We start from the raw sequence: 27,072 nt of genomic DNA on the forward strand, positions 1-27,072 counted from the left end.
GCCCTCTTGTCTCATCTAAGGGTGGCTGAGAAACCGACTCCAGGGCTGGGCAGTGCTGGGCCCAGTCCCTGCCCACCCCCACCTCGTGGCACTTAGCCCATGTTCTACTCTGCAGGGACGTCAGGTCCCACTTCTGAAGGGGAGAGATGTCTCTGGAAATACACCGAGGCTGTCAGCAGCAGCAGTTCTGCTGACATGGCCATGGGAGCTCACGGGGGGCAGAGGGGAGGGTGTCCTCCCAGGATTGAGGCACAGCAGCTCTGAGCATGCTCCAGCCCCAGCTGAGCTCCAGCTGCAATTCCAGGTCACTTGCCCACCCTTAGGCTTGGACAGTGGTAAGAGGAAGGAGCTGGGAAAGGGGAGGTCCAGACACCCATCAGCTACCACTTGGGGAGGGCAGGTACCCTGGTCTGAGCTGGCTCCTCCTGTGCTGCCCCCGTGGGGGCGGGAGAGGTGGTCCTTGGAAAGAATCTCAGGGTCCTCAGAGGAGAGGGGAGGGATTCTGATTGGCCAAAATGCAGCTTGTCCATCACAGTCTGTTTCTCCTTTAATTGGTAAACAGAACCATCTGAAAATGGTTACTCAGCTCCCAGCTTCTGCTGAGCATCCTCCTTCCTGCTGTGGGGGTGGAGATGGAATCTTGCCCAATTCCCCACAGGAGGCCAAACTGACTGCTGGGAAAGGCCATGGGCTGCTGGTCAGGAGCCCCAGTTTCTAGGCACAGCCCCCCACAGGCTGTGTGAGCTGAGGAAGCCTGTTAACTCTCCTCAAGATGCATCTGCTCCGTCCATAGCAAAGGTCCAAGTGACGCGGGGTAATGGGTTACCAACCAGAGCCTACAGGAGTAGGAGGTGGAGGGGAAGGTGTTTGTGGGAGAGGAAAGCCATCAGGGGCCTCATCAATGATGAATGCATCAGTGAATAAATAATTCAGAGCTTTGGGGATCCTTTTAGAAACAGTATGTTTCCACTCAGTTCTGCCTGATGAAAATGTTTTTCCAAAGGTACATCTCACCCATCAGATGCCTGCCATGCACCCAGGGCTGCAGGAAAAACCTAGTGTACTGGGGGAGGGGGGCTCCAGTTCATCTCAGGGGCCCCCTTGTCGGGGGTATCCATGGCTGTCTGCCACCAGCCTCCTCCACACCCCAGGACCCTATGAAGCCTTCTCCACTTCCCCAGGAAAGTGGCAGTTTGACTCACCTTGTTTCCGTGCTAGGGTGTTTTCCTGTCTGTCTGCATCACTCCTGAAGGCATGACTATGTCCAGTGCACTCCTGTGTCTCCCACAGCACAGTCAGTGCTGAGAAAAGCCAGCTGCCAGCATCTTCTAAGTCTTTTTAAAGTAAACCTTTTATACACAGAAATGTTCTCAAACTGCATGTGCAAAGCTGGGTTAATTCACAAAGTGAACACACCTATGTAACCCGCGCCCAGATCAAGCAAATAGAAATGACTATACCCCTGAAGTCCCCTGAACTCTGTTCACCACCCACACACCCTGCAAGTTAACCAACATCCTGACTCCTAAAAGCACGATTTTCACCTGTTTTGAACTTCATATAAATAAAATCCACTACTTACTCTTGGAAGTGGCTTCTTTCACCGCAGTTCTGTTTGTAGACTTATCCCTGTTATTCATTCTCTCTGCTAAGTAATATTCCACCGTATGAATATACCATAACTTAGCCATTCTGTTGTTAACGGGCATTTGGGTTGTTTCCAGTACTGGCCCAATGCCATTCTTCTTCCTGTCTTTTGGTGGACATATGCATGCACTTCTGTTGGGTACAAACTTAGGAGAGATTTGGCAGGGTCAGACGGTGGGTGTAGGTAACACCTTTTGAACACATGCCTGCCTGTGTGAATGAATCAATGTCTCCAGCTTGGGGAGCGGTGGGATGGGTAGGACGCACAGAGAGGCCCCTGCACGGTCCCATCCCAGCTCTCAGTGCGCAGGCCCCGGCTTCTGGCTCCTGCCCCAGCCAGGAGCCTGCCGTTAGGCTGCTGGTGGGTTTGGGCCTCCACCTCACACGAGGACACTTCTCAATCATTGAGTGGAGCCAGTAGCCCCCACTCCTACCTGCCATCTGTTCCCCCAGAACTCTGTGCTACGTCTGCCTCAAAGGGCAGAGTTTGGTCCTAAGAGTCTGGGAAGGCCATGTCCCAGGCCCTAGCAAATTGGGGAACGGCATGGCTTGCACAACCTGAGCTTTTTTCTCTCGAACATGTTGGCCCATCATCCCACCTGTACCCCCACCTGACATGAGTTCCAGCCAACATTCCCCCTTTATCCACCCCTCTGCTGACCCCTCCCGATCCCATCATTCCCATTCTGAGTGGCTGTACCAGGCAAAACATGCGGCCCACGTGATTTCCTGCTTGATTCAGGAAACACATTACAGCTCCATGAATTCACTGCCTGTGACTCTTGGAAATGTTGGGGTGAGAAATCTCTGGGGAAGAACTGACCTGTTTTGGACCCCAGTAATCTGAAAGGACCCAAGTGAATTTAGTTGGACCTACTGATCTTGTGCTGACCTCCCAGTGACCTGTCCAGAGATGCCCAGTCTAGGCCCTCATGTTCACCTAGGGCCTGGGTTCCTCGGGAAACCCTGGTGTCCTCTCCATACTCAGTGCAGCTCCAAAGTCCTCTAGAGTCACCTCTCATTGCTCTAGATCCCCAGGAAAAACAGGATCTGTGGATCCCTATGCAGATCCCACCCAGGCCTCAGTGAGCCCACCCCTCCCGACACAGCACAGGGTCTGCCCAAAGGCCCCTGGCCTGTGTCGTGGATACACTGGGATGGCTCTTCCAGGTCCTTCTGCTGATACATGGGGGTACATTTGCTTGGTAAATTCTGGCATCACAGTTCACACAGGCAGATTCTAAACCTGGAGGCGGAAACTCAGACCTCTGTCTACCACACGGGGGGCTTGTTCATGGCTGGGTCGTCAGAGTCTACTCAGTGCCCTGGGAAGCCAGCCTCAAGTGGGTGATGACTGCTACTTAGCACAGGAAGGGATCGGTATCAAAGGCCCCACTTCAGCAGGGCTGGGAACAGGAGAGTCAGCAGCAACTGATACCGAAGTACTAAGACCTGAGGCTGATTCCCAAGAGAGTTCTTAGATCCAGTACACATTACCACTCCCCACCCCAAGCCTAAAAAGTGTCTGGGTCTCATCTGAGTCTCATCTGAGTCTCAGGCCAGACCTGGGTCAAGGCCAAGCCAGGCTGGGCAGAAAGCCAGAGTGACTTAACAACAAGCACAGCATTGAGCGATGCCTGGAGGGCTGGGCTGTGGTCCCTAGATGCCCACACCTAGAGCCAGGGCTATCCTGGGGGTTGGGGGATGGGAGTGCAGCAGACAGCCTCGGGGCTTCAGGTGTTGAGAGGAGAGAGAGTCGAGGGAGGCAGTGGGAACAGGACTAAGCAGGAGGGGGCAGGGGTGAGTGCAGGGACTCCACACGCGCGGGTGACACCGGCTGGATTTGGAATCAATTGCGGTTTGGGGCTCTGACCCTGCTGTGTACTTGCCGTGTATAGCGACTCACCTCCGTTTATTGTTGACTTGGCTCTTGGATGCTTTGGCCATGAACTCATGAAAGTATCCTGCCCCACCCACCACACAGAGTTGCTGGGTTTGAGAGGTAAGGTGACGTCTGGGGAAATGCTTGCTCAGTCCCCCTTCAGATGCTGGGGGGTTCCAGGGCCACAACGGGGTCCTTTCTGTCACCATCTTGCAGTGATGCTCCAGATCTCCTTCCTGGGATCAATCATCTGGACGGTACACTAGGTGAGAGGCTACCTGCCATAGAGGCCTACAAGGTCCCATCCCAGCCCAAGCTTTCTCACCTCCCCTCTCCAAATCTGCACACAGTTTGGGTCTGGAAACTAAGAAAGACAATGAGAAACAAATCGTCTCCTTTCACCAACCCACTGGCCCAAGGCCCTTCCAGTTGGACTGAGGTCACTCCTTGTGGAAGCCAGGTGGTTCCAGGACACACACTCTGTGGTCTGGCCTTTCATCCCTCCCCCAGGCAGGTCGGTACCTTGCTGCCTGAACTCATGGGCAAGGTCAGGCTCTACCAGCGCTCACTGTCCTGGGCTCACCATCTTCAAAACAGCTTCCTGGGCTTGTGTCTGATTCTAATGGTAATGTCAATTCATTTCAGAAAACTAGGGAAATTCCAAAAAGCAAAAAGAAAAACACCATTAATATCTAGGCATATTTACTTTACCTTGCCTTTCACTTGCTATTTCCATCAAATTCCCTTAGATGCCTGGTTTTGGAAGAATTCCATCTGACTTCTAATTGCCCTTCCTTAAACCCCTCCGCAGTGAGCCTGAGTCCTGAGGTCGTCTTACCTTCATTCAGCACAGAACTGGGGTGGGACATCAAGGTTAAAGGCATTACCAGTTCCCAGTGACTGAACTGTAATGAGTTGCTAAATTAAAGTTTACTGCAGAATAAGTGTGTGTAGTCAGCATCTGTAAGCTGCTACAATGTGATGCTTTCTAGAATATGGCCATGCAGTTATGTGGAGAGTTAAATTAGTAGCATGAACACATAGCCGATGAGATTTGCTGTCTGCAGAAGTCACTTTAAAAGACAAGGTATCTTGTGAAGGCAGAAAAGGTAGCCTAGAACTGTGATTAAACAGAGAAGCAGCAAGGGCCAAATCAAAGCACTGAGATATTTGCAGAAAGAGTGTGTGTGTGTGTCTGTGTGTGTGTCCATCAGGTGGAACACAGGCTGTAGAGGGAAGGTGAGTGGAAGACGTCGTCCTCTGCTGGGTCGGGGACAGGAAGCAGTACCCTCTGCTCTCCTCCTGGCTCACTCCCAGCCTCTTGGCTCAGCCTCCAGAGACCCTGAGAGTGGAAAGGGGCTGCAACGCAGGCAGAGGCCAAAAGCAGGAGCTCCATGGCCAAGGTAACTGGGTTCAAGTCTGACTCCCACTTACAAATTGTGCCACTTTGGACAAAAATGTTTAGTTTTTTTTTTCCTTAATACTTTATGAAGAATGTCCTTCAACCAGGAGTTTCAGTCATGGCGCAGTGGAAACGAATCTGACTAGGAACCATGAGGTTGCGGGTTCCATCCCTGGCCTTGCTCAGTGGTTTAAAAATCCGGCGTTGCCGTGAGCTGTGGTCACAGACTCGGATCTGGCTGTGGCTGGTAGCTGTAGCTCTGATTAGACCCCTAGCCTGGGAACTTCCATATGCCACATACGCGGCCCTAAAAAAAAAAAAAAAAAAGAGTCTAGATTTGGAGTTCCCATCATGGCTCAGCAGTTAATGAACCCAACTAGCATCCATGAGGAGGTGAGTTTGATCCCTGGCCTCACTCGGAGGGTTAAGGACCCAGGATCCAGCATTGCTGTGAGCTATGGTGTAGGTTGAAGATGCAGCTTGGATCCCACATTGCTGTGGCTGTGGTGTAGGCCAGTGGCTGCAGCTCCAATTTGACCCCTAACCTGGGAACCTCCATATGCTGCGGGTGAGGCCCTAAACAAGACCAAAAAAAAAAAGCAAAGGAGGTCCTTCAACCTTACAAAAATGTTTACTTCTTGAGTGCTTTACCTGACTTGTGAAAGGGGGATGCTGAAATCTCCCTCAGAGGGCTGCTGTGAGAACCACTCGTGGAGGCAGGAAGACAGCAGTTGAACCGTCATTATTAGTATGAACGGTGATAGTATTCCTATTACTGATAAGCAAATTTATTTAGTATTCCCCATGGGGTTATTCAATAAAAGCCAACTCCCAAAGCTGTTCTTTTCCAGGTATGAATACAAAAATTAAGTTCCTGGATCTGCCACATTGAGGCTTGAACCCTGAGCTTTGGTGCCCAAGTGACTACATGCCCGCAGCTGTTCAGGGGAGCGACCTCCCTGGATCCTGACCCGCAGTCACAACTGTCTTACCGGGTGTAAGAGCGGAGCACACAGCTTGTAGTTTTGTGTTAAATAAACCGTTTGTGGGGGGATTAAGTTTTAATTATATAAGCCTAATGCAGCCCACAAAATAATTCTTACTATACAGGGTTCTGGCAGTTATCATGAGTGGTGACTGTGAGTGCATGTTACAGAAGCAGTAATCACACCTGCACTAAGTTTGTGTAAAGTTCAAGTGGGATAATGATGTAAACGACTTGTTTCCGAGCACAAAGTCAGTCCTGGATGTAAATGTTTCAGATTTTGCAAATGTACCTTCTTGATTTTGTTTAGTTCATACTGTATTATTATTTTCATCAGACAGAACCTCTCCAAAAGTGAGTGGGGAGAGAAGATATTCCAAAATCCAAAATACCGTATTTGTGCCGGTACAAAAGAAAAAAATCACATTTATTTTACAAGGTAGTATTTTCCTAAAGTATTATACAGAGAAGAAAGTTGAGCTGTTTGTAGGAAAACAATATAATTTTAGGAAATTACAGAAGGATCAACATTGTGCTTAAAACATTTAAATAGACAGGTTTTAAAAATAGCACAGTAAGTGAATATTACAAGATATGAACAGCCTTAAGAGTACACATGAACACAAAGATGTGGGAGCTCAGTATTAAAACCTCTAGTGATGATTTGCTTTCAGACCTGTTCCAACTATTAAGAGAGCACTGCCTCCATCTTAATAGAAAAAAGAACTCAAAGCACAAACAGAAACACGGCCCTTTCCCAATACAGTCAACTCTCAATTATCCATGATAATGAACGGGAGCAATGACATGTGAAATTTTCTGAAGGTAAATCATTGCAAAATTAGTTTTGGGAAGTGCTCCTATACTTACATCTGGATGTGAGGAGCTGACCTCCCTGGACTTTACAGCACTGATAAAGTGCAGAGAACTCCCACTTCTTTCTCATCCCCTCAAAAGGAAGAGACAAACACACACTTACAGAAATGCCCAAAATACAACGGGTCTCCTTATCGATGCTCACACATCCTCTGGAGTGGGAAACAGGAAAGAAAACCCAAGAAAACTTCATTTTCCTCATGTAAACATCCAAAACATGTCAATAAAATTTTGCAAACCGGATGGAAAACCAAGAGTTGACTGTATAAATATTATTTTGTGTTTTTCTCTTGCCCAGAAGTATCTGTATCATCGAACCTAGCTGGATCTTTGACAGCTTTCTAAATTACCTGGTTGCATCCTATGACCCATATAGAGAAATGTGCATATGACATGTGAAAAACTGATGTTTCAAATAGGCCAGGAAGAAGAGGTTAAGAAACAACACCACTACTCCCAAGGTAAAAATCAATCCTAGATCAAATCCAAAACATACTTCAGGAAAACAAGTTCATGGTTTTGTTCTGGTTTTGGTGATTGTATTTTTTGTTTCATTTTGTACTGCGTTACCTGGAACCACAGGTCTTCCACTTCCAGGAAAGCAACTGTTTTTCTTCAGGGTTTTCCTCAAATTTGCATTTCAAATCTTGAAAATACCTAGATTTGACTGTAAAGTTTCAATGGTTAATGTACCAAATAGTTATAACTACAAAAGCATTTTAAAAGCTTTGTCATTTCTCAGAAAAATCATGAACATATGTGAAACTTGAAAATTCTAAAAGAAATCTTGGTCAGATAAGAAAGCTAAATTCCACACAGCACTTACTTTGTATCTTCTCCCTAACAGCTTTCATCTCAACTTTCAAAAAGTGGGAATGGTGCCAGTTTTTGACAAAAGCCCAAGAAAGCAGTTTTCCATTCCCACAGCCCAACTCTTTGCCCCAAGTCAGCATGTACTATATGATCCAAATTATAAAGCTTTCATATCTCTCAGTGTACAAGTATTAATCAAAAGCCTATTTAACATGACTGTGTTCAATGTCTATAATACACACTGCAGTCTAAACATTCTCTAAAGTGCCTATAAATATGTTTATACAAAGGAGCAATATAATATATGGATTACCGAGAAACTCTTTCATGTAATATAGAACAGAATAGGCCTAGAATTTAAGTTGAAACTATATATTTTTATATCCTTATCAGTTGTTCTTGGAATGCAAGCATAAGGAAACAATTCTGGTCAATCATACATGATTTTCAGAGACTTATTAATATTAACAGTGCTAGGACAAAAAAAAAAAATCTTGCTTGTGCTTATTTAGAAAAGGCTATTTTGAGATCCAGGAACATCTGATATTTAGAATCCAATGGAACATCTCCAATTGTATAAAATAGTAGTAAGCGAAGCTTAGTGAGTTTTCAATTATAAAGAGATTGTGCAAATATTTAAAGTGATCATCAACCAGTGTCAAATCCAAAAATTCCATTAAAATTGTGGTTAATCTGAATGGCAGTTCAGGAGTTTAGAAAACAGGAACCTAGGCAAAAGTCACAGATATTACACTGATAAAGGGCCCAACCCTGACCCAGCTGGCCTCAGAAACGGGGCCCTGTGCCCATGGATTCCATGGCTTTGGAGCTCTGGTGGTTGACTCCAATTAGATTAACGGACAGAGGAGAGAACTGGTGGCAATGGTGTAGAAAGAGAAGACTCTCTATGTTTCCACATAGAGGGTGCAATGAGCTCACACAGGGCTAGGTATAGACAGGCCCCTGGCCTTGCTCCCAAGCTCTCAGCTTCCAAGCTGCCTCCAGCTGGCTGCTCAATCCCAGGCAGGCAGGTGGCACTGAGAGCCCCGGGCTGGGCTCATCAGCTGTCTGTCCCTACACCCCTCTCCTCACACCCACCTCTGCCATCTCTCCTGGGCTTCACTGGCCCTGGAGCTCTGCTACCCACCCACCTTCTCAGTTTGACTTGTTGAGTCTTCATGTGCTACGAGGTGGGAACTTCGTGCTGGCTGTACTCTCACCCTCACAGGAAGTGTTAACTCAGCCTGTCCTCAAAGGAACACACACACTCCGCTCTCCAAACCCTGCAGATGTTCGGGGCACCTAAACCTAACAAAATGCTCTAGGTGCTCACCTGAACTACACATACAACTCGGAAAGCAGGTTCTGCCTACAGTGATTGGTGAAGGATGCCAAGCGGAGCCCTCAGTGAACGGGCCTCTTCTTTCTTAAAACATAAACCCTGACATAGAACAGATGTGTCACATGCTGACAGAGCAGGAGAAAATGCCATGGGCGCACACTTGTGGACAGTGAGGGTATGAGAAGTAGTTCTCTCTCTCCCACTTTGATAGTTCTGGTTCCATTTGGGCCATATTTTAAATTTCCTGGATTCCTAACTATGCTTCACAGCCAGTACATTTGGAGAAACGGCAGCTAACTGACTCACACAAGAACACCTGTTACAAATGGCTATCAGGAGCAGGATTCTGAAGAGAGCTAAATAAGAATCATTCACTACTTTATGTGTGTAGGAAAAGAGAACATACAACAGACCATGGATATTACTGTAATAAAGTGAATATTACACAAAATATTTTCTCCTGATTTAGCAGCGAACTATTTCAACTGCTTTTGCATTTGCATAAAAAAAGTCCATGCATCATACTGAATTCTAATCCATATCTCACCTAAGCCATTCTAATGCTTCATACAACCAAATGAAGCAGAATTAATCAAACCTATTAGATTCATTCCTAATCCCTAAAGGACTGCTGTCTTTAGCATTTCCATGCTAACTAAAACTATTCTTGATTTTTTTCTTAAGACATTAGATGTGGCTGCCTCCTAAATATAATACCTATATAGCTTCCTAAAGTTTTCCCCAGACTTGAAGAACAATTTTCAAAACTTATTTAAAATTTTGGGGAACCCACCCCAAAGGCCAGCTACACCACTCTCCCCAGATAGCCCAAGCCAAGCACCTCTCTCCCTCCCCTGAGTCCCCAGGGCACTCTGGGTCCCATGACCTGCACAGGTTACTGTCCCTACTGGACTATGATCCGTGGATGCTGGGAGGCAGGCCTTATTCACTGTGCATCCCCACAGCACCCTGAAGAGTGCAGGCACTCAGCTAATGCTGGATTGAGCATGAAATTAGAGACGTCATTTCTTCTGAAGTGAGGTCTAGCTCAGCCCCAGATCACAGAGGTTGTGCATTACTAGGGGCCAAGCTGGCCTCCAGTGACCTCCTAGAAGCAAGCTGAGGCCACACTGGCCCAAACCCAGTGCGGGCGGTGGGGAGACAGGGACAGGGACGGAGCAGCATCTACCAGTGCACACCTCGAGGGGTCACGTGAACCAGTCTCCACATGGGACTAGTTGGGTGGCGGTGCCTGTCAGCTCGCCACAAGGAATGCCAAAGAGCTGTTCTGCAAAGAACTGGCTACTGAGAAAATAGTGCCTCCTTCACTCTGGGCAGCTCCTCAACCTGATCCACGATGCTCTGTGATCATCGCTTCACTGCTTTCAAAGTTCCCAGTGAAATTAAGGCTGGGTCACAATTCATGACACCAGATGCTACATAGAAAGAAAGTCAAGATACAAAAGAAAACTATGTATAAGAAAAAGAATATCTTAGTTATAAGACTAATTTAAAAGTGAAGCTAAATCAGCAGACCACTGAACTGCTATGGTTGCTAGAGAGGGTAGAAAACACCGACTGCAGTGGAAAAGGATCCATCAGACAAAAGTACAAAAGCTCAGCATGGATCAGAGGACCCGGCTTCCAGCCTGGACCCTCACACGGTGGTTTCTATTGTTTCAATCACTTCCAGATCAGACTGCGAGGGGGACAGGAGGGTGCACTCGTCCGGTTCCCAGCTGCTCTCCGGACTGTAATCTTCCTCTGAACTCAGTTCGGCTCCTTCTTCTGTGTCCTCATCACACGATTCCACATAGTGAGCCCCGATGGCATTGATCCCAGAGTCCTCAGAACTTGAGGGAGAAGAGCAGTGATCTATTTTTGGTGTATTGCTCTCTTTTGAAATTAAGGCATCGTGTGCAGAGACCTCCTCAGGGCTCATTTTGTGGGAATGTGGCGCCGGCTGCTTCTGCACATAACACATCTTTCCATTAATACATTTAACCTGATAGTTGTCAATAAAGAGGTCTGAGATCATACAGTACCTTGGTGAGTCAGGGGGGAGGGGAGGCTGGAAGACAGATGCAAATTTCAGAAAGTGTTCAGTGAGGGAGACGGAGATCTGAATGGTGTTTGTGGGCTCCCGAGGCTTCGCAGGAATCTCAGTGCTTGGAAGCTGTTCCACGGGGGTCATCGGCTGATACACGTATTTGCCTGTGGGGAACACAGAGAGGCAGCTGAAATCTAAGAGTATTACACAAACTACGTTAAGGTAGCCGTAATGCTTTCTCTCTGGGGACTCAGAATGTTTTAAAAAACATTTCAGTAACGTCTCAAAAGAAACCAGTAATAGAATCATTCAACACTGTTAAAATCAACTCCATGTATGTTATAACCATACAGCATGGTACATTACATCGTGGTGTTTTCATCTAAGAAACTCAACACACTTTACAAATTTTAATCTATATCTGTATCTTTTTAATGCCTCTGGAGTAGGGGGGTGGATACTATCATCCTTATTTTACAGACAACCTGAAATGATTTACCCATCATTCTAGAATAAAGAATGCCCATTATATGGTAAAAATACACTATAAAATAGCAATAATGTACCATAAAATTATAATTACATTTTATCTTTAATAATTATACGCTAGACATTTAAAATTTATCATCAGAATTATGGAAGACTTGGAGTTCCCATTGTGGCTCAGCAGGTTAAGAACCCGACTAGCATTCATGAGGATGCAGGTTTGATCCTTGGCTTTGTCCAGTGGGTTAAGGATATAGTGTTGCCACAAGGTATGGCATAGGTCATGGGTACAGCTCGGACCTGGTAGTGCTGTGGCTGTGGGGTAGGCTGGTGGCTATGGTTTCAATTTGACCCCTAGCCCAGGAACTTCCACATGCTGTGGGTGCAGCCCTAAAAAGACCAAAAAAAAAAAAAAAAGAATTACGGAAGACTTTCACTCTTTAGGTTTCTATTTTAATTAGAAAACACACACATATTTAATAGGCAATGGCCTAAAGGATTGTCCTGGCCACCTTCAGTGGCTGGGGTAAGGTGCAGGGTGTGAAATGACCTCTTTCAAGACCCAAACCTCATTGGTGGCCTAAGCAGGAGAGGTTACCCCTGACACTAATTCCACAGGCAGAACCTTAGCCAAGCAGAAGCAAAGGCATAGGCAGATGCAGGGGGTGACCTGCCAGATGTTTCTAGAAAACCAAGAAGCTTATCTTCTTCCCGCTGCTGAGCCCTCAAGTACTTTTCAGAGTTGACAAGGACATGAAACCTAACTGATCTGTTTCTACCGTGTCTCTTTCTTCATTCTCTTCTACTTCTCTCGACAGCAAAGCCTCCCATGTTTCAAGTGTTAAGGAACCAGAAGTGACAATTACCCAGTCTGTAAGCCTAAAATGATTTAAAAACAGAAATCTCAAAGAAAAAAATCCTAAAAGACCCAGAGACAGAAGTCACAATTGTGGGCACCATGTTGGGTTTCTCCTAAGGTAGTTCACTTATCAATCAGTGCATACGGGATCTTCTGCACATATTAAGACATTGTTTTTTAAATTCAGTGCTACTGCCATTTTGGATTAGATAACCCCTTGTTGAAGGGCTGTCCTGTGCTCTGGAGGATGTTTAGCTGCATCCTTGACCTCCACTCACTAGATGCCTTTGGCACCTCCTCCTCCCCAGGTGTGACAATCAAAAGTGTCTCCAGGGAGTTTCCACTGTGGCTCAGCAGTAATGAAACTGACTAGTATCCATGAGGACGCACGTTCGATCCCTGGCCTCACTCAGTGGGTTAAGGATCAGGCGCTGCCGTGAACTATGGTGTAGGTTGCAGATGAAGCTTGGATCCTGCGTTGTATGACTGTGGTCTAGGCCGGCAACTGCAGCTCCAGTTTGACACTTAGCCTGGGAACTTCCACATGCCACGGTGTGGCCCTTAAAAAAAAAGGGGGGGGAAAATGTCTCCAGATGTTGTCACATGCACCTGGAGGCAAAATCGCCCTCACTGAGAATTGCTGATTTATGAGCTCCTTGTGAGCATCTCTCCGTAATCAAATAACTCATTGTGTTCTGTTCCCATTTGTTTCAGTTCTTCATCAGACTGAGAATTCTAGGCTAGGGATCACATATATAAGGAAAACTACCTTAAATTGTTAAGCCATGGATGAATAGCAATTTTAGATCAGAAATGCCAACAGCAAACTGTGCCACAGATCGTGTGCAACATCGGTCATCTATTAAGATCAACAAAGCCACCTGTGTTTTTTTACCTCTGTTTCTTGACTCCTGTAAGAAAAAGCAGGCTTAGACACCACTATTTCTTTGTAATTAAATTACTCTAAAAATACATTCGGCTTCATTCTGGATTACAAGGTGCAAAAGCTACATTTAAAATTGTTAAGCCTTTGCATTTCCAGGTCTGCTTCCAAACCTGGACGTACTTCATACAAATCCTATGGTCTAACAAAAACACAAATGAGAAGAACTCCTCATGCCTGCCTGGGAAACTGTTTAAGATATAGCAGGTTTCTTCAATTCTGTTGTCTGTAAAGGAAGATATCACTCCACTCAGGCAAAGTTCGAATCAGGCAAGATCTAATAGACTGGTATGGTAAGACCTCTGCCTCCAGGCATCTTGGGCACTGTCAGCGGAAGGGCAAAAGGGCAGACCTTCAAGCTTCCTCTCTGATCCGCCAAGCCCCGGGATTAGAGAAAGATGAGTTTCAGCAGCGGGCAGAGAAGAGACTTGGACAATTTAGGGACTACTTCTTCTGTCCACAGAGTGGTGAATAAAACATTTGGAATGGACGTTTGGTCTTTTCTCTTCTTGGCCAGTGGACTGGTGGCTACTGAGTTCAGGATGCTGTGGATGGCAGGCACTCAAGAAATGCTTGTCACAGATGCTGATTAAGTTTATTTTGGCCCAAGTAACCTCTGATTTAGTTACCCACTTGTCACAGCCTAAGAGGTTCCTGAGACCCAGCGGGATCAGGGCTTTATCTGGTTCAAAGGTGGAGGGCATCCTGAAGCCGGACTTTGGGCTTTGTCTGACCATCCTCTCTTACTCTCACTCAATCCCCACCCCCCCCCGGCTGCATCTCATAATTTGCTTTTTCTCTTCTTAGTTCTTCTACCTCTTTTTTTCTCTAATGCTCTCTCCTCCAAAGCACTGTTTTTCTTCCTTGGAGTGTAGTAAAGGAAAGAGAAATACAGCTGGGAGAGAAAGGTGTACACTGCATTCCAAATGACACTTTCTTCTACAAGTTACACCCATTAAATACGCTTGTTCAGGGCTAGGATGACAGCCTGCTATCTGGTGATAAGGGGATACAGATGCAAAGAGAAAGGCAGAGAAGAGAAAAATAGTAAAGATGGTCAGATGAGAAATTGTTTAGTAAAGGTCTTTTAAATATCAATTATATGATACTAAATTGATTTGCTTATAAACAAATAAATAATAAAACAAATTCATATCAAGGATTTAGTTTTATAGAGTCCAGAGGGGTTAGTACTTTGCTTCAATCCCCAATAACTTCTACCCTGTGGCACACTCTGCTGTGAATCCACGTTCACAATGACAGCCCTGAGGCATCACTGCAAGATCCTGAATTATGAGAGATTCAATTATGTCCACTCTACTGTACTTACCACAAGGTAAAATGAACTAACTTCAAATAAAGGAATTTCTGGCCACTTAGCCAGGAAATTCGATAACCACTGCATTCTCTGAGCGATGCTCTTAATTAAGGGTTTACTATATTATTTAAAGAAAGAAATGGATAAGAACTTTTAAAACTTAAATCTCATCAAGGAAAGATATTCAGAGACTGAGTCAAGGCTTGGAGAAGAGCAAAGCAGAGGGTGATCTAGATACCATGATGATCCAGCATTCCAGCTCTGGGTATGTGCTCAAAAGAACTGAAAGCAGAGTCTGGAAGAGATACAGATACCACATTCATAGCAGCATCGTGTGCAACAGCCAAAAAAAGTGGGAGCAACTGGAGTGTCCATCGATGGACGAATAGATAAACAAGACGTGGTATATACATACAATGGAATATTATTCGGCTTTAATGAGTAAGAAAATCATGCTACAATATGGATGAACCTTGAGGACACTACATTAAGTGAAATAAGCCGGTCACAAAAAGACAAACGCTGTATGATTCCACTTAGATGAGTCACCTAGAATAGCCAAGCTCACAGAGACAGAAAGTGGAGCAGTCTTTCATGGGGGCTTAGGGGTAAGAGGGTAGGGGGAGTTGTTGTTTAATGGGTACAGGGTTTCAGTTCTGCAGCGTGAAAAGAGTTCTGGAGATGGATGGCAGTGATTGTTGTACAACACTCTGAACTTAATACCACTGTACTGGATACTTTAAAATGGTTACGAGGGTAAATACGTGTATTTTACCACAATGCAAAAATGATCAGACTGGAGGTAAAAATCCATATGATCCAGAATATATAAATAATTCTTACAATTCAAAAAGAGGAAAAGACAACTCAATTTTTTTAAAAGGGGGGTGTTGGCTTTATAAGGGCAACATGAGAGATCTCTGTAGTGATGGAAATGCTCTATACCTTGAATTGTATTGCTGTCAATATCTTGGTTATGATACTGTACTACTATTTTACAACTAGTCGCCATTGGGGTAAAGGATATACATTGGCTCACTCTCTATTCTTCTTAAACCTGCATGTGAATCTATAAATTTTTACAAAACAAAAAATATAAATTAAAACAATGGGGAAAAACATCACCACAAAAATGACATTGTACCTTTTTCATTATGTTGCTATCAGCAGGGATATGCTATTGACGTTTCATTACAGACAGTTATCTTCTAACATTTATTTAAATGTGGTATCTGTCTAGGTTTCCCCACTGTAAGCTTAGTACTCTTCTCTCTGTAATTATTGTTTATTTATTTGTTTTTGGTCTTTTTGTCTTTTAGGGCCGAAGCTTCGGTACATGGAGGTTCCCAGGCTAGGGGTCCAATCGGAAGTGCAGCCACTGGCCTGCATCAGAGCCACAGCAACGCTGGATCTGAGCCTCATCTGCAACCTACACCACAGCTCACAGCAATACCAGATCCTTAACCCACTGAGCGAGGCCAGGGTTTGAACCCACGTCCTCATGGATGCTAGTCAGGTTCACTAACCACTTAGCCACAACAGGAATTCCCTCTGTAATTATTAAGTATCTTGTGAAGAGACATTTTGAAACTACTCAAATATCCTGTTTCTCATACATCCCTCTGCTAATTTTAGCACGCATGTGTGGCTCTGGTCTGCAACAATCTTTACTGAGGTATTTGCCAAATGGTGATTTTTTCTATCTCCATCATTCCTTCTATATTTACTAATTAGAATTCTATCTAAGCTGGAGCTGCTCCTTCCCCCTCATTTACTTATTTATTCAAGTATTTATTTATAGAAGCATGGTCTCATATACATTTATTCTAAGGGTTGTAATCTGGTACTACTACTATTATTATCATTACTTTTTTTTTTTCCTCAAATTGTCCCAGACCTAGCTCTTGGGAGTTCCTTTAGGTTAGCCCCTGCGTCATTTCCACATGCTCCATTCTTTTGCGATGAATTCCTTACTTTCTGGCACCATAAGATGTTACTGGCTTATCTTGTACTTCCTCTGCCTGAGTCCAGGAAACAGCCATTTCTCCAAGGAGCTCCAGCTCCTTGTCTTAGAACTTATACACATTCTTAAGTTTATTCTCAAGCTACTCCTGTGAAGTAGAATCTTTAATGACTCACTCAGTCACTCACAAAATTCACCCATAAAAAAGTGAAGACTAAATTCCATTACACCATTTAATGCCTGTTTTTAAAAAATATAATATAAAAATTAAAAATAAACTTCATAAACCCATTTATTTATCCAGAATCTCTTCCGAGGGAGCTGAAATCACTTTCTCGATGAACTAGGATCACAAAAACAAAATGTGATCATTAAGTGAAAAATAAATTTCATACGTCATGTTTCTTTACAGGGAACCTGGTACGACATTTTCAGCTACTTCTCAATTGAAGACCAATCAAAATCACTAAATACATAACTTAAACTATTCTTTTAAAATCTTGGTTCATAAGTTTTCTGACTGTTCTTTCCCACTGGCATTATTAGCAATAATACATAGTACACACTGTTTTCACAACTCAAGATGAGACGCTAAAAAAGATTTATGAGGAAGGAAGGAAGGAAGTGGGGGTGGGGGACTTAAATACTTTCTCAAGCTTGTGTAATAATGCAGGGGTCAGTTCTAGGACCCAAGCCTTGTAACATCCTATGTTCTTTCTTCATGAGAATACTCATCACTTAATAGGATTTAGCTAATACTCTTATTAGTTTACATTGTCATTTTCTGCCATTAATTTCAGCTAATACCCCAATTTGTAGTACAGTGTAAATACACAGTAGACACATTTCCTTGAAGGAGGTTCTTTCTTTTGGCTATAGAGTACAAAGGGAAGGGGAGGAAAAAAACAAATGAAGGGAATAATTGATATGCCTCATTAAGCTACTGTATGTACTTCTTTAAACTATTTTGGGGGGAATCAGTTGTGCATTTTGACTCTTAAAAAAGATCATTTGGGGGGAAACGAGCTTTTTGCTTTTATAAATAATTTTGTGACTGTTAAATGTGCGTCCCCTTGACACATCAAGTATACTGCTCTCAGGGAATACAAAGTAATTTTAAAATTAGCCTAAGCAAAAATATAATTAAAAAGGTAAATCTACTGAAAAAAAAAAATTGAGTGGCCTAAGGGAAACTGCATCCACAGTTCAGTTCTTTGATTTTATATAGTGAATCACAAATTAGGTTTATTTTAGGCATTCATTAACGCAAGTAATATTAGGTATTCTTAGTCAGCTATTTCGGTAATGTGCATTATTTACTAAGTTGAGTAGCATATCACAAACTAAAAGCAAAAGAAGCTAACATTTATTATAACCAATAATTTTGTGTGGCCTTACCCTCCACCCTGCTGCACTTGCAGTCAATAATACCAAAATTTTGTGCTGCAATCTATGAGAACATTAAAGTTCCCATACTGCCCAATATGGTGAAGTTCCCAATTGGAAATTTATACAAGATCCTAGTTTCTCCATTTTTCAAAATGTGTAACCTTTAGTGCAGTGGAACATATTAATGTAAAGTAAAACCCTAGTGAGACAAATCACCACAGCATGGTTTATTTACCCATTCAACAAATATTTATGGACTATCTACCATGTTCATATTACTAAATCAGATGCTATGGAGAAATAAAAAGACTACAATATGTAGTCATACTTCAAGGAGCTTCCAATCAAATTGCCAAGAGAAGATAAAAAATAAAAACAAGACACGAGTTGAGTGAAACTCTTAAGTACACAAGGGCATTCACCAGGCAGTGGACTAAGATTCCAGGTCTCACTGAAGGGCTGACTGCACCTGGCAGTTAAGAATCATGCCCCTGTGCAGGAAGAACTGCTCCAGGCCAGTCTCAGAGCCAGAATGTGTCCACTGGCATGTGGGGTTCACCGAGTCGACCACGAGAGTAAAGGAGGATAAAGTTCGTGAGGAAGACAGAGGCAGGATGGGGCTTAGAATGCAAGGCCAAAGGGTTCGTGTTGTAGTACTAATGGTGAAGCACTGCAGATTACTGAGGCGCAAGTCATACTGATGAAAGAAGGATTTCAGAGAATTTAATCAGAGAGAATAATGTGCAGAGGGCCTGGAAAGAGAAGAGATGGGAGTTAAGGGGAGGCTATTATGGATTTTCAAGCATGATAACCCCTTTTTCTTTGGTCTGTCTTTTTAGGGCTGCACCAGGCTAGGGATCACATCAGAGCCGTAGCTACTGGGCTATGCCACCAACACAGCAACGTGGATCTGAGATGCAACTGTGACCTGCACCATAGCTCATGGCAACATGGGATCCTTAACCCACTGAGTGAGGCCAGGGATCAAACCGCATCCTCATGGATATTAGTCGGGTTTATTACTGCTAAGCCACAAGGGAACTCCCATTAAGTATGGTATTCTGATCTGACTAAAGTCACCTGGCTCAGCAGAGGAAGAAACACAGGGGACATTCCTAGGAAGGTGGCAGATCTTGGGGGTTCTGGGAAAGGACTGGGAAGCCCTCTGAACCTGGATTTGGATCCCGACTCAGCTATGTCCTGGCTGGCTGACCTTTATCAAATTTTACCACTCCCATGCTTGCTGTTTCCTCCATGGAAAGTGGTCAGTGCTCTCTACCTTTTAAAGCACTAACTCCATGTCTAGCACATGGTAAACATTCTGTTATTGGTGTTACTTATAGAATTCAGAAGCTGCCTGCAGCTCTCAAAGCCACTCTAGAGGCATCCCAGGGTTGCCACCTGGCCAGTGCTGCTGAGCCCATAACCCCTAGTCCCGTGTCTCTGGAATGCCCTGAGGGCACTTGATTCCTGATTCAGCTCAGCCTGTGAGCTTCTCTCTGGCCACAGTTCTCTTGCACCCTACCTTCATCACCTGCCCTTCCCTAAACCCTAAAATCTGCTTTCACACCTGTTTTCATTCCACTTTTCAAACCAATACTTACTGAGCCTCACTTACGTGCCACACACTGAGCTGGGGACATGGGGATAAAAGAGCAAGTGGACAGACCACACGCCTGCCCTTAGGAGCTTATGTTCTAGGAAGGGACATTTGTTTGAACAAATCATCACACAAGAAGGTAAATAATAACAAACGCTAAAGTGTGAGAGGCAAAAAGAAACAGGAAGAGAAAGCAAAATCAATGATTAGAAATTACATGTGGGATGTGTGATTTGGACAAGGGACAGGGGTGTCAGGTCTGATATCCCTGCAACAGTGGCGTCACCTTGGGACTGAGTAAGAGTTAACCAAGCAAAGAAGGGGGTGAGGCAGAGCAGCTGCAGTATGGTGAGTATGGAGACCGGTGAGAAATGAGGGTAGTGGAGGCCAGACCTGCAGGGCCCAGGGGCCACATTTAAGGACTGGGGTTTTATCTTCCACAGTAGAAAGTCAAGGCTCGGTTTTAAGCGAGAGGGAACAGTTCTGCCTTTCCACTCACTTCCATTTCTATCTGCTTATCTCATGGGAGAGGCACAGACACAGCTAAAACTCAGTCAGACCTCAAGAGTCAAGGTACCACCTTCTCCTGGACTTAGGCCAAATCAGTGAAAGAGGGAAAGGCAGAGACAGAGGAAGGACCACGGAGGAGCCTGTGCAGGACAGAAGTCCTCCCAACAGACCTCTGCAGCCCACACTGCTCTGGGCGACAGTCTGACACCCAGAAGTAAGGGCGGCTGGGAAGTAAGGCAGTGAGATCTGCCTTAACAATGATGTTCTAAAAGTGTCATAAACCAACAACAGTGAGAGAAGCTGTCTGCCACACTTACCAACTTAGAACACCCGATCTGCAGAGACATAAAGAAGGCTCTATACTTCCTTAAACCATTCAGTCCTACCTAAAGCCAAGTCTTTTGGTTTAAGGGACAAATATATGCAAAAAAAAAAAAAAAAAAACCACTCTTGTATATTTTATTAATTAACTGCCAGTGAACAACTAGGGGTAAAGAGAAGTATAAAATGCATCTCTTTTAAAATCCAGTTTGGGTCACACAAATATCCACAGGCACCAAAAGAGGAAAGAGAAGAATTAGGTTGTGAATGTACACTATATATAGCACAGGAGCCCAAAGAAAAATAAGGGCTGGAAAAGCTTAGAAGAGGCTCCCAAGAAACATGGAATGTAAACTGAAGAAGAGCTAGGACCTGGACATAAGAAACTAAAGTGGCAGGCCTTGTGCAAAATCCAGAGGTGGAAGAAGTGTGGGATGTCTGAGGGGCAGTGGAGTGAACAGCCTGACTGAAGCTGAGGGTTCTCCTGCCACCAAGACCAGGTTCATCACGCAGGTAATTTGGAAAGAGAGAAGACTCTTCCCTTGCCGTGGGCGACTGGCTACTGTAAGAGGTCACTCTGCTGAATAAACTGGCACAATAGAACTCTCTGAACTTGTAGACACAGATAATTTCAACTGGGAAAGAGCCCTTTCTAGGGCCAGGGAGTTCAGAAATATCCAATAGGTAAGTCTGGCTAAAACAACCCATAATTAGAAAAAAACAACAAAAAACAAACAAAAAAACTCCAGAGATTGCAAACTCTTACGCTTCCAGTTTAGGGGGGGCTGGGCCAAATAAGGGTTTCAAGGAGCAAATATGTCTACCTCGTTCTACTTAATCTGAGAAGTCCTACTCATCCACTAGGCACTGTTCTGCAGAGCTGGTTTTAATAAAGTAACTGGTTAGAAAAGGAATGGCTGAGGACGTCTGCTCCTAAGGATGAGGTGAGATGAAGCATGAAGACCAGATGTTCAGAAAGAAAAAGGTTGAATCTTCAGAGAGATTCAACCAGTACTTACTAAGCATCTGCACTCTGCAGTACTGGAAAACACTGGGAGAGAAGCTTGATGGAGGGAAAGAGGAGAAAGTGGGAAAGTAGCTGGTTATGGATCACTGCAAGGCTGCATGAAAAAAGCTGTGTGAGCACCGCCTCTTTTCCGTCTGAAGATGGATGATGATGATGACACTCATTACCTCTGATGTCTTTATAACAAGTCTTGACCTTATTGGCATTTTATTAGACCATCTCAGCCTCCTATCTTTCTCTGAAAAAATCAATAGTGGATGGGCTGAGTTACCAGATTAGACAACAGACTTCTAAAGCTTCAACTAGAAAAAAAACTGAGAACAAAGAAACCCCCTACGGGAGGGAGCACCAGTGGAGACCTAGAACATAAAGACTGGTGCAGTCTCTGCCATTCCACTAGCACACAGCTGTCGAGTTCTACAGATTTCAAGTAAGTTATTAGCAATCATGAATCCAAAGGAAACATATTCCTGACAGACTAAAGTGAAGGGAAACAGTATAAGACGTCTGTCACATTTATCTATTGATCTGGGGATGAAAAGTTCAGAAATTCACAAGCAAAGGATGCTAACCAGTCAACCTGATCTAAGTAAAATAAGATCTTGGAGCATCTAAAGCATCTGTGCTTTGCCCAGGGACTCAGTAGGGACTCAACAGATGTTCACTGAATTTAAAACAATATATATTTGTTAAAAGTTATTTTTGTAAGGAACATGCCTGTATATTGCTCAAGAATCTCATTTTCAAGTTTACACAAACCAGTAAGGCAGATGTTGGGAGAGATGGGATTAAGACGGCAGGAAGACGGAAGGATGGAGCTCAACTTCTCTCATTAAAACAACAAAATTACAACCAACAGCTGAACAACCAAAAGGTCAACCAAAAGGTCTGGAAACTTTCAAAAATATCCTACTCCAGAGGACAAAGAGGAGGCCACATCAAGAAGTAGGAAGGGGCAATTACATGACATAAGCAATCCCATACCTCCTACCTGGGAAGCCCCACAGGGAAATTTAACTGTATCACAGAGACTCCCCTATGGGAGTGAGAGTTCTGAGCCCCACATCAGCTCCCCACACCTAGGGATCTGGCATTGGGAGAAGGAGCCCCCAGAGCATCTGGCACTGAAGGCCAGTGGGGCTTGTGCACCGGAGCTCCATGGGACTGGGGTAAACGGAGACCCTATTCTTGAAAGGTGCACACAGGCTTTCATGTGCACAGGGTCCCAGGGCAAAGCAGTGGCTCCACAGGAATCTGGGTCAGACCTGACTGCAGGTCTTGGAGGATCTCCTGGGAAAACAGAGGGTGATTATGGTTCGTTGTAGGGGAAGGACACTGGGCAATGTTCTCTGGAATAATCATCAGCATGTGTTTTGAGAAAATCTGGCTCCACCCATCAGGGCTGAGAAGCCCTGGGCCAAAAAATAATCCAGGTTGGATCACAGCCCCACCCATCAGTAAACTGGCTGCCTAAAGACCCCCACAGGCACACTGCCACATCTAATCTCACCCAGAGACAAAGTCCCACCCACCAGAGGGATAGGAATCAGCCCTACCTACCACTGGGCAGGCACCAGTCCCTCCCATCAGGAAGCCTACAGCAAGCCCCTGTACCAACTTTAGCCACAAGCAGGTGGACATCAGAAGCAAGAGAGGCTATAACTCTATCGTCTGCAAAAAGGAGACCACACCAAAAAGCTATACGAAAGAAAAGGCACTAGTAACTCAGATAATGAAGCAAGAAAAACACCCAGAAAAACAGCTAAGTGATCTGGAGATTACCAACCTCCAGGAAAAAAGACTTGAGACTGATGATAGTGAAGATAATTCAAGACATTAGAAATAAACTGGAAGCAAAAGATTGATAAAGTATAGCAAACACTGAGCAAAGAAATGTAAGACTTAAAGCTTAAGCAAGGAGAGATGCAAAATACAATAACCAAAATAAAAAATTTGTTAGAGGAGTTCCCGTTGTGGCTCAGTGGTTAAAGAATCTGACTAGGAACCATGAGGTTGTGGGTTCGATCCCTGGCCTTGCTCAGTGGGTTAAGGATCCGGCATTGCCATGAGCTGTGGTGTAGGTCACAGATGCGGCATGGATTCCGCGTTGCTGTGGCTCTGGAGTAGGCTGGCAACTACAGCTCCGATTAGACCCCTAGCCTGGGAACCTCCATATGCTGTGGGAGCAGCCCTAGAAAAAGGCAAAAAGACAAAGTAAAATAAAATAAAATATAATTTAAAAAAATTCGTTAGAGGCAACCAACAGTAGAATACAGGAGACAGAAGAACAAATAAGCTAGGTGGACAGACTAGTGGAAATCACTGATATGGAACAAAAAGAGAAAAAAGATTGAAAAGAAATGAAGACAGTCTAAGAGAATTCTGGGACAACGTTAAATGTGCCAACATCCATATTATAGGGGTGCCAGAAGGAGAAGAGAGAGAAAGGGACCAAAAAAAAAAATTTGAAGAGATAATAGCCAAAAACTTCCCTAACGTGGGAAAGGGACCACTCACTGAAATCCAGGAAGCACAACAAGTACAACATAAAATAAACCCAAGGAGCAACACCCTGAGAGACATATTACTCAAACTGACCAAAATCAAAGACAAAGAGAAAATCTTGAAAGCAGCTAGGGAAAAGAAACAACATACAAGAGAACCCTGAAAAGTTTATCAGCAGATTTCTCAGCAGAAACTCTGCAGGCCAGAAGGGAGTGGCATGATATACTTCAAGTGATGAAAGGAAAAAAACCTCCAACAAAGATTACCCTACCCAGCAAGGCTCTCATTCATATTTGAAGGAGAAATCAAAAGCTTTGCAGATAAGGAAAAGCTAAGAGAATTAAGTAGCACTAAACCAGCTTTACAACAAATACTAAAGAAAATTCTTTCGGCAGAAAAGAAAAGGCCACAACTAGAAACAAAAATACTACAAATGACAAGGCTCACCAGTAAAGGCATACATATATAGTAAAGGTAGGAAATCACCCACATATAAATATGCTACCAAAATCAGAAATTGTGAGAAGAGGAGGGTACAAATGCAAGACACTGGAGATGCACTTGCAATTAAGAGGCCAACAACTTAAATCTCATACACACACACACACACATACACACACACACCTATATCAAAACTTCAGGTTAACTGCAAACCAAAAATCTACAATATACACACAAATAAGAAAAATAAACTCAAATACAACACTAAAGATAGTCATCAAACCACAAGAGAAAAGAAAAAGAGAAGAAGGGAAGAAAAAAGAGCAACAAAAAATCCAAAACAGTTAATAAAATGGCATATCAAAATTACCTTAAATGTAAATGGACTAAACACCCCAACCAATAGACATCGACTGCCTGAATGGATACAAAAACAAGACCCATTTATATGCTGTCTTCAAGAGACCCACTTTACTTCTAGGGACACATGCAGATTGAAGGTGAGAGGACCGAAGAAAATATTCCATACAAATGGGAATCAAAAGAAAGCTGGAGTAGCAATACTCATATCAGACAAAATAAACCTTAAAATAAAGAATATCATAAAAGACAAAGAAGGACATTACAAAATGATCAAAGGATCAATCCAAGAAGAAGATATAACAATTGTAAATATATATGCACCCAACATAGGACCATTTCAATATATAAGGCAACTGCTAACAACCTTAAAAGGAGAAACTGACAATAAAACAATAAAAGCAGGGGACTAATACCCCCACTTACAGCAGTGGGCAGATCATCCAGACAGAAAATCAACGAGGAAACACAGGCCTTAAATGATGCACTAGACCACATGGACTTAATAGATATTTTTAGGACATTCCATCCAAAAGCAGCATCATACACATTCTTCTCAAGTGAATACAGAACATTCTCTAGGATAGGTCACATTTTGGGCCACAAATCAAGCCTTGGTAACTTTAAGAAAACTGGAATCATATCAAGCATCTTTTCTGACTACAATGCTATATGACTGGAAATCAACAACAAGGAAAAAACTGCAAAAAACACAAACACACGGAGACTAAACAACATGCTACCAAACAACCAATGGGTCACTGAAGAAATCAAAGAGGAAATTTAAAAATACCTAGAAGCAAACGACAACAAAAACATAACAATCCAAAACCTATGGGGTGCAGCAAAAGCAGTTCTAAGAGGGAAGTTTATAGCAATACAAGCCTACTTCAGGAAATAAGAAAAAGCTCAAATAAACAAGCTAACTTTACATCTAAAGCAGCGAGAGAGAGAACAGACAAGACCTAAAGTTAGCAGAAGGAAAGCAATCATAAAGATCAGAGCAGAAACAAATGAAACAGAAATGAAGAAAACCATAGAAAAAAATCAATGAAACTAAAAGCTGGTTCTTTAAAAAGACCAACAAATTTGATAAACCCACAGCCAGACTTATCAAGAAAAAAAGAGGATTCAAATCAGTAAAATTAGAAATGAAAGAGAAGTTACAACAGACATTACAGAAATACAAAGGATCATAAGAACTACTACAGCAACTATATGCTAATAAAACAGACAACCTAGAAGAAATGGACCAATTCGTAGAAAAGTACAATCTTCCAAGACTAAACCAAGACGAAATAGAAAAGACGAATGGACCAATCACAAGAACTGAAATCGAAACTGTGATTTAAAAATGTCCAACAAGCAAAAGGCTTCACAGATGATCCATCAAACATTTAGAAAAGAGCTAACAACTATCCTTCTGAAACTATTCCAAAAAATTGCAGAGGAAAGAACACTCCCAAACTCATTCTATGAGGCCACCATCACCCTGATACCAAAACCAAACAAAGGTACCACAAAAAAAGAAAATTACAGGCCAATATCACTGATGAACAGGAATGCAAAAATCCTCAACAAAGTACTAGCAAACCACATCCAACAATACATTAAGAGGATTGTACATCATGATTAAGTCAGATTTATCAGAAGGATGCAAGGATTCTTCAATATCTTCAAATCAATGTGATACACCACATTAACAAACTGAAGAATAAAAACCATATGATCCTCTTAGATGTAAAAAAAGCCTTTGACAAAATCCAACACCCATTTCTGATAAAAACCCTTCAGAAAGTGGGCTAGAGGGAAACTACCTCAACATAATAAAGGTCATATATGACAAAACTACAGCTAACATCATTCTCAATGGTGAAAAGCTGAAAGAATTCCTGCTGAGATTAGGAACAAGATAAGGATGTCCACTCTTGCCACCAATATTCAACATAGTTTTGGAAGTCCTAGCCACAGCAATCAGAGAAGTAAAAGAAATAAAAGGAATCCAAATTGGAAAGGAAGAAATAAAACTATTACTATCTGAAGATGACGTGATATTATACCTAGAAAATCCTAAAGATGTTACTAGAAAACTGTCAGAGCTCATCAATGAATTTGGCAAAGTCGCAGGATACAAAATTAATACACAGAAATCAACGGCATTTCTATATACTAACAATGAAAAATCAGAAAGAGAAATCAGGGAAGCAATCCCATTTGCCATTGCATCAAAAAGAATAAAATACCTAGGAATAAACCTACCTAAAGAGACAAAAGACCTGTACTCTGAAATCTATAAGATGTTTATGAAAGAAATCAAAGATGACAGAAACAGATGGAAAGATATACCGTGCAT

At 43.3% G+C, this 27,072-nt stretch overlaps 1 protein-coding gene across 3 annotated transcripts in view; it reads right to left on the reverse strand.

Moving 5' to 3' along the window:
* The window catches only part of C1H3orf70 (chromosome 1 C3orf70 homolog), a 109,783-nt gene that overhangs the window by 1,886 nt on the left and 80,825 nt on the right, over positions 1 to 27,072 (reverse strand). The window contains exons 2-4 of one of the 3 annotated variants that reach the window (XR_007135947.1): positions 7,363 to 11,161; positions 3,554 to 4,178; positions 1,203 to 1,793 (exon numbers count right to left, since the gene is read on the reverse strand). Coding sequence is in view for 1 of the 3 variants with exons in the window: in XM_047788231.1 (XP_047644187.1) it covers positions 10,605 to 11,161 (557 nt within the window). In the remaining 2 variants the exon portion in view is untranslated. Of the gene's footprint in view, positions 1 to 1,202; positions 4,179 to 6,305; positions 11,162 to 27,072 lie in introns of those variants that run through there. The other 2 variants (XR_007135945.1, XM_047788231.1) reach the window with 2 other exon arrangements.

The sequence above is a fragment of the Phacochoerus africanus genome, chromosome 1 (genome assembly GCF_016906955.1).
Source record: "Phacochoerus africanus isolate WHEZ1 chromosome 1, ROS_Pafr_v1, whole genome shotgun sequence".
NCBI classification, from domain to species: domain Eukaryota; kingdom Metazoa; phylum Chordata; class Mammalia; order Artiodactyla; family Suidae; genus Phacochoerus; species Phacochoerus africanus.